Here is an 8,893-nt window from a genome sequence, read left to right on the forward strand (position 1 = left end):
AATGACTTCAGCTTTGGTACCAGATGTGCCTCTGAGCCTCCAGCTACAAATTTGTCTATAAAAATCCCCCCATGCAGTGTCACTGACATCTACCTCTTTTTCCCTGACCCGTCTCCTCCCTCCATCTCTCCCTCTCCTCCTCCCTCTCCTCTGCCATTATTACTAACATAACCCCTCTAGAGGCCATACCTTGCCCTCTTCCCTCCCTCTGTTTGTACATTTCTCTCCTTCCTCCCATACATTGTCTATCCCTGTTTTACTTTGATAGCCTCCTCCTGTAGTTGGTTGGTCGGTCGTGAACCTTAACCACAGCACAGCTAACAAACACATCCACTTCAAAGAGAGAGGCAAAGACACGCAAACACACACACACTGTGTGATGTCAGATCCCTCCATTAGAAATAGACAGACGAGGGGGAGGAAAGGAGGAATGGGAAGGGAGAATGGTGGAGGCAAAAGCCCCTTTCTGCACTGCAGTACCTAGTCATGCAAATTAGGTAAATTAGGCTACACTTATTCCCTCTCTTTCTTTTTTCCTCCTTTTTCCGACACTGATGTTGATGACGCTGATGACGATGATGACGATGATGATGATGATGAGGATGATGACACTGATGATGATGATGATGATGATGATGATAAGTGTCGGCCGTTCCAAATGGCCCACCGCATATGGCTGCCCTCCAACACTGCTCTAAATGGAAAAGTCTGTTATATTCGTTCTTTGAATTATAATTCTATGTGGAAGCCTGTGCATTTACCTGCTGAGTGCAATTCACTAGGAGAGTGTCAAACGTTCACCCTGTAATCCACTGTAATACTAACATACCCACACTCTCCAGTCAATTACCACTTTGTAATGGAGGCTGGGAAAAAGGTTAACTTTATCTGAACCCTCACTCACTCACACACACACACACACACACACACACACACACACACACACACACACACACACACACACACACACACACACACACACACACACACACACACACACACACACACACACACACACACACACACACACACACACACGACTAAACAGTCAGTCACCCTTTACAATACCGCGCTCCATATGACCCCTTCACTAAACCTGCAGCTTCCAGAAGGTGCTCATACGAACATCGTGTACCATTTCTATTGACTTAATCAATAAGACAATTCATTGTTCAAGTCCAGATCCAGATGTTAGATAGGGATTTTGCAGGTCGAGACCTTGGGACTATCTGCCATTTTTGTCAAAAATGAGTTAGCCACATATAATTCATCTTTAGATGGTTCTTCATATGTTTGTGATGTAAAAATAAATATGTAAGTCAATTGCAAGTGTTTTTTATTTTTTTTTACTAAATCAAACCAAGTCAAAGTGTATTGGTCGCGTACACAGATTTGCAGATGTTAACGCAGGTGAAGTGAAATTCTTGCATAAACCCTTTTGGTCTTGGCGCTATTAAGGGTCTATCTATCTTAGGTCCAATCACAAGCCTGAACAAATACAGAGGGACCAATCAGAACACATCTTTGCAATCTCCCTTTAAGTATGGTCTAGGCTAGTCTAGACAGCAATACTGGCACGCAAGCAAAACAAAGCAACACTGTCAGAAACATTCAATGTTGTCACATCGTTGTTCAGTGATGACAGTTAATAATTAGTCTGATGAGCATAATACATTTCTTCATGTATTTGAGGATGTGTTCTGACTATCTTGGTAAAATGTGTTATTCTATCATGTATGTATTCAAATAGCTACAGTTGTCATAAAAAAAAAGAAGAAATTACTACTAAACAGTTCTGAAATCTGAGATGTGAAAACTTTAATGCTCAATATCTCAGAACTATGCCTTGTGCAGATAGAACCTTATAGTCCCAAGGTGACGAGGTGGTCCCAATTCTTTTTTGTTTCTCCCAGTTCCCACTATGATTTCAATGGAAATCTGTTCAGTTTCCACTGCATGTTTTCCCCCCGTCTGAAACGTCCCCCCTGGTTGTTCGTTCTGATAGGTGAGCTCCTCAGCTCCATAGGCTCCTGGGGGCGCGTTCAGCAGGATACAACGTTGTGCAACATTGATTTCAGATAGAAATACAGCATGTAGAACAAACACCCCTCTCTGACATTTAGAATAAGGCAGGGCTGACCAACAATCTTCCTGGAGAACTGCTAAATTAGGGTTGGGTTAAAAACCTACAGGACAGTAGATTGCCAGGAAGAGGGTTGGGCTAAAAACCTATAGGACAGTAGATCTCCAGGAAGAGGGTTGGGCTAAAAACCTACAGGACAGTAGATCACCAGGAAGAGGGCTGGGCTAAAAACCGACAGGACAGTAGATCTCCAGGAAGAGGGTTGGGCTAAAAACCTACAGGACAGTAGATCACCAGGAAGAGGGCTGGGCTAAAAACCTACAGGACAGTAGATCACCAGGAAGAGGGTTGGGCTAAAAACCTACAGGACAGTAGATTACCAGGAAGAGGGTTGGGCAGCCCTGGAATAAGGGATCGTGTCAGCTCTATTGATGGCATTTCTATCGGCAAAGTTCCACAACTTTTGCCTACTGAACGCGGCCCAGCTGTCTGTTGCTATACAGCACCCCCTGTGTCCCTACTGGGGACTGCTCTGGTCCCTCACTTATAGGCCTACCACTCACTCATCACCTGTGCACTGTCAGCAGTGACCAAGGTCAGCAACCATGTCTCAGAGCAACCTTCTCTATTGCCAACAAACAGTAGGGCGTGCTGTAGATACAACCACACCAGAATGGCAGACTATGGAGAGAACCCTAGACCTTCAAACACATTTGTTCTCAAATACAGTATCAGGCTGAAAAAAATCACACTTTTATGCACCATGGTCAGGCTGGGCTAGAATGGGGAGATGGTTCAGAGAAAGATTGAGTTTAAGTATAAGGTTAGAAGTTCATAAGCACTCTACATCCCCACAGAATAGACCCGTGTATGAATGGGCCAATTACGCACATTGGGAGTCAAAACCGAACTCATTTGAATCGGTTTTAATTGGGATCCCACCAGTACCACACCTCCCCCCTGCGGTCTTAACGACCCGTGGTCTTTTTACAGCAGCCAGAATCATGACGCGATTCCTCTGTTCGCTCTGGGTTTACAGTACGCGCGCTGTGCCACGCAGAACGCTGCTATTTGTAACCAATTAACACCGTCCCCGCGGGCTGCATTCGTCACTCTGTAGAACCTAGACTCTTGGCAATGCAGATAACTTGGCAAGGCCGCCTAAAATCCGCAACATGCTGAAAAAACCGCTCATGCATATAGGCCTATTGTGCTCTATAGCGAGAGAACCCTCTTTACGCACACACACGCGGGCGCGCATACAATCACACGCGAGCACAGGCACGCATGCGCGTGCACACACACACACACACACACACACACACAAATATACATACACACACATATACACACACACACACACCTGCACAGTGAAACGAGTCTGTGCCTCTGACAAATTCATTTGTAGCATTCATTTATGATAGTGTAAAATACAAATACATAGGTAGCCAAATAGAACAGAAAATAACCCAACTATGGACACGGAAAAAAATTATAGGCCTAATGGAAAGCATCCATTATATTAATCGCAACAAAAAAAATGCGTAATGAAGCAAATGGAACTAATTTATTTACATTTTGGATAAAGCTGATGGACAAGAAATCAAATTGTATTATCATATTCGTTTTGGCATAATACCAGTTATTGAACGAGCACCCGCACAAAGCTGTTTGCCTTTGAACTGAGCTTTTCCCATAGGCTCTCTGGCTCTACAGCCCAAACACAACACAAACAGGGCAGTAGTCAGATTTACCATTATCCAACTCAGTCCTCATACCATCCGTCTTTTACATGGAAACAGAAAACAGTTATGTCCTGTGCCATGTATGGAGATGTCAATATTCCCAATATGGTACACAATAGGGATGTCTGATGGTCTTTGCAGAGTTCGCCAGATTCAGAGGATGCTATAGCCGAGCAGCATTGCATATAGCCGGGCTTACCTTGCTGGAGTAGGGGCCGGGAATCAGTAGCTTCAGCGCCTGTCTCTTCAGCTCCGCCAGACGGGCATTGCAGTTCTCACACCATATCCCCCTCTCTCTCTCAGAACCAGGAGAGCTCCCGCTGCCAGAGCCCGGCGAACCTGTACCGAAACCTGGCGAGCCACCTAGAGACCCAGGGGAACCGGTCCCGATCCCTGGAGATATGGTCCCGGGGGAACCGGAGAAGGATCCCGGGGACGAGGTGCCAGATCCTGGGGAGGGGGTGCCTGTGGAGCTGGGCATAGAGCCGGCTCCCTCTGGAGCGGGTCGGCTGCCGGTCCGGGACTCCTCATAGGCCTTTCTGTACCATGTCTCCGGGGAGAAGGAGGCTGATTTTGTCGGGGAGGTGTCGGTCATCTGTTGGGAGCAACATAAAGGCAATCCTACCTGTAATGGACCATTTAAATTGGGGAGACGCACAATAACTCACTATACGCCGGTTTTTGCCATGTTAATAAACGGCACCACAGCCGAACAAATCCACGTAGGTCTAAAGTTTGAACACAAATTGCAAAAAGCATTAAAAAAAACTAAAGGTGAGTATGATATTTGCGTTCCCTAACTATAGCCTACCCTCTTCGCCGCAGTAATTAATTGCCTACCTCCATTCAAACCTGTAGCAAGCATACAGTTACTGCTCTGTTGGAATGCATGAGCGCGCGGCAGTAGTGCACGACTCACTGTTGTTGTTGCCACAATTATTACTGATATAATCATCCAATCCACTTATACTACTATTAATTAGAAATACTTACCCCGTATTTTCTGCTCCTGCTGGTCACAGACCTCTCTTTGGTCCCAGACAGAGAAGTCATGTTGAAGGTGAGGAGAGGGGAAGGGAGGAGTGGGGAGAAATAAATCTCGGTTGTTTTACATCCAAGAAGACCAAATAGATTTCAATTAATTCCACGCCCCTCCGTGCTTCTCAATCATGAACCGATATCACGCAGATTGGGTATCCATATAGCCTACTGTTTTCAACCATGAAAAACAACGACCTAACAGTAATTCCACTCAAATTGATCCAATAGGCGCAATAATTAGTTCCAATCCACGGTCTCCTTTAGCGACTTGAAAGTGGGGTACAGACGGGTTTCTCTCTCTGGGAGCGGCGAAGTGCAGCAGGCAAGGCGGTAGCAGAGTGAATTTTGCCGCTGCCGCACAGGCTCAACGTTGAGACAGTGGGGACGCCGCGTTTGCAGCGCTATAGCCCACACCACAGTCCAAGGCAGAGCAGAGGCACAGCCGTGGTATTCCTCTGGCTGTCTGTACGCCTGCAAACTGCAGGAGGCTCCGTGCTCATCTGAAGGCAGAGGTGCAGACTGGAGAGAGTGGCTCTCACATCTGGCTGGGGGAGGGTCCTCTCTGCCCCCTCCTCACTGGCCGACCAATACCGTATCAATGCTTGGTTGACCGACAGGTGGCAGCTAATTTCCTATGTCAACTTTTGGAGGGGGTAAATGCTGACTAGGGAGTAAGGTAGTAACAGATGCGTAGCCTATGATAGACTATGGTTGCAAGACAGTAATGTGCATTTAAAAGGTACCTGGATCAGGGGTGTGCTATGTATAGTTGGATCAAAAAGGTTTAGGCCTAATCAAGAATATCATTCAAAATTATCATCATCATCATCACCACCACTACCACAGAAACAAGGTATATTTCTAAGCAATAAGGTAGTATTAAATCATTCACTGGAGAGGTTTTACACAGAACACAATCACTCAATTTAACCCCCCCCAAAAAGCTTGAGTTTATTGTCCTATTCATGAATAGTCTCATTCAATTAATTTGTGTTTCGCATTCTGAGGATAATGCACATACGGGGTGCTGGTGGTGTCATGTGAATGAAAATATATTGCTGCTGTGATTTATGGGATTTACACAGCGTGGGGTTTTGATGTTGTTTGTGGATGCACAGCGCCATCTGGTGTCACTGCATGGCCTAGCACAACAGATGATGTCACTGCAAATATTTACAATAGCTCAATATATTCTGTATCAGATTATGAATCTTGAACAATACAACAATTAGGCAAGATGATTGGTTACATTTGTTATTAATCCCAGAAGGTGTGTGTGTGTGTGTGTGTGTGTGTGTGTGTGTGTGTGTGTTTTGGGGGGGGGGGGGGGGGGGGGGGGGGGTCGTCTATGGTCATCATGCTAACAAAGTCTTTGTAGACAATGGCGTTCTTGGCAGGTTCCAGAGCAGCTAACAGAATCTCCTGCATCTCCTGCTGGGTGAAGAGCTCTCCTGCACAGAGGAACTGATAGGAACAATAGATCTTCGTCCATCCATTATACAGACACAATCACAACTTTCGCTAACACAGTACCAAACACACCATACACACACAACACACTGGGAGCAGCACGGTGTCCACCACAAAACAGCCAGCCCCTGCAGTTTAAGGTGGGCCTTGTTCAAAGCCACAACGGCAGTAGGTGGCTCCTGAGATATTGATGGCAGTTGCCTTTATAACTTTCAGGCTACCGCCACCCCTTAGCAGGGTTTCTCATTGTTGATTCTGGGGACCCACTATTTGCTGAATGTCACTCCAGCTGAGCATCTGTTAGATACTAATAAGTGCATCTGCTTGGTCGAAGGGAACCAGCAAACTGGAAGTGACCCTTTCTTGAAATATGCTAAGAATTAATACTGTAGTCAACCAGAGATTATTATTGCTGATCTGGGAGATGTCATCATATCATGTTTGTAGAGTGGATTGTTATCTGTCAGTAGCTGTCAAAATCTTTGACCACTGGAGGGCATGAGTACTGTAATATCACCTTGCTGTAATCAAAGCACACGTTAATGTTAATGCAAAGTGACAAGATGCGACCGATTTGTGATTTCGGGCCAATGATTCTGTGGTTTTCTGTAAGGAGCTCTATGTTGCTTACACATTACCTGCCTGTGTCAAGTACTTTGTGACTCGTGAGCTCCTCCGGTTCCAAATGTCCCTTTTTCTGCTGATCTAGAACCTGCAAAGTGAACCCAAGGTATGGTACTATACAGTCTACAATAGAAGGAATCCAACGTAAGAGCCTACAGTTTACATACAGAAACAAAACAGGCTACATACAGAAGCAAAACAGTCTACTTACAGAACTTATACAGTCTACAACACATAACCACAAGATAAGAATGTACACAATCTACATTCAGAACCTGTCCAGTCTGCAATAGAGGGGATTAACCCAAGAAAACCAATACAATCTACATTCAGAACCTGTACAGTCTGCAATAGAGGGAATTAACTCAAGATAACCTTTAGAGTCTGCATACAGAACATATAAAGTGTGCAAAGGGAATTAACCCAAGATAACCTATACAGTCCACACACACATCCTCAAAGGCCTGGAGCAGCAGGTCCTCAGGGATGGGCCAGAACCTGCACACACACACACACACACACACACACACACACACACACACACACACACACACACACACACACACACACACACACACACACCGGTGTGCTGGAGTTTCTTTTCCAAACTGCAGCCTATAGTGTAGAATACATCTAGCATGGTTGGTAGTGTTGTGTAGAATTAATACCTTCTTTCAGGAAGCAGCATATGGAAACAGGCTGAGGAGGAGTATTACAGTCATATGGTTTCATTTGAACCTCTCAGATGTATTGCATTCCATGACAGTGGTTAGGATGTACACAGGATGCCACAAACACACAGTCACAACACAATGGACATCCTTTTCAATTCAGTTTTATTCTCCAGATCTGGGTGACTATGTATGGGGCACATGAAACAGAGTGTGATGAGTAAGCCTGTCTGAGAGCTGAAGACTTGCGTTAGCTCCCAGAGCCTGTTAGGTGGTGCTGACTGTCAGAGTGGTGAGAAGTGGGCAGGGCGTGTTAGGCTTGAGTTAGTTAGAAGGACACACCCTGTAAACATGACACAACTCAACACAACACAACACAACACAATGTTTACGATCAAACCATTATGAACTCCCCCCTCTCTCTCTCTCCCCTTTCTGTTTTTCTCTCAAGCCCCACCCATCTGTTGTCCGTATCTCCCTCCCATCTCAATGAGTCCTCTGTGTCCTGTGTCTCAATCTGTTTTTCCTTGTTGTTTACTTTGGCCCTGCTCTGTTTCTCCTCCCCCCTTTCTCTCTCCGTTTTGTCATCCCCCTGTACTTTTTCTTCTCTCTCTCTCTCTCTCCAGCCTGAGGCTCAGTGGACACAGGAAGTAGTTAAGTGTTGTTGGAGTGTCTCTCAGATAGTCTGTTACCCCTCTGGTGCTTATAGAAACAGTCTGGACCACACACACACACACACACACACACACACACACACACACACACACACACACACACACACACACACACACACACACACACACACACACACACACACACACACACACACACACACACACACACACACACACCTTTAACACAATCTCATACAGAACATCCTTGCAAGTAAGTGAAATATATCAATCACATCATGTTTGTATAAGGTGCCACAAAGTGCCACACCAGTGACAGGCAGACAGTTAACAGAGTTGTTATCTAAAACTGAGACCGGACAGTAAAAGGTGGGAGTGATTATGCCTGTTTCATCAGCGAGCTACAACCTTGTTTCTTATCTTTATAGTTAATCCCTCCTCCTCCTGGACACACGTACTCTGTCTATATTTGGAGCAAGACACTGATCTTAGGTCAGTTTTGCCATGTGTAAGAACAGAGGGAGTATTTTTCTCTGCTAATTCAGGAATAATTTATATATTTGTATTTCTTAATTATTTTGTATTTTTTAATTATTCAATTTTTCAGGGGGTGTTGCAGCACCCTCA

At 45.2% G+C, this 8,893-nt stretch overlaps 1 protein-coding gene across 1 annotated transcript in view; it reads right to left on the reverse strand.

Annotated features, from left to right (window-relative positions):
* Nucleotides 1-5,454, reverse strand: part of LOC129813457 (kinesin-like protein KIF26B) — a 171,512-nt gene extending 166,058 nt beyond the window's left edge. The window contains exons 1-2 of the mRNA XM_055865784.1: nucleotides 4,822-5,454; nucleotides 4,028-4,423 (exon numbers count right to left, since the gene is read on the reverse strand). Coding sequence (XP_055721759.1) covers nucleotides 4,028-4,423; nucleotides 4,822-4,881 — 456 coding nt within the window. The 5' untranslated portion in view covers nucleotides 4,882-5,454. The remainder of the gene's footprint in view (nucleotides 1-4,027; nucleotides 4,424-4,821) is intronic.
* Between the last annotated feature and the right edge of the window lie 3,439 nt (nucleotides 5,455-8,893).

The sequence above is a fragment of the Salvelinus fontinalis genome, chromosome 16, assembly GCF_029448725.1.
Source record: "Salvelinus fontinalis isolate EN_2023a chromosome 16, ASM2944872v1, whole genome shotgun sequence".
NCBI lineage: Eukaryota > Metazoa > Chordata > Actinopteri > Salmoniformes > Salmonidae > Salvelinus > Salvelinus fontinalis.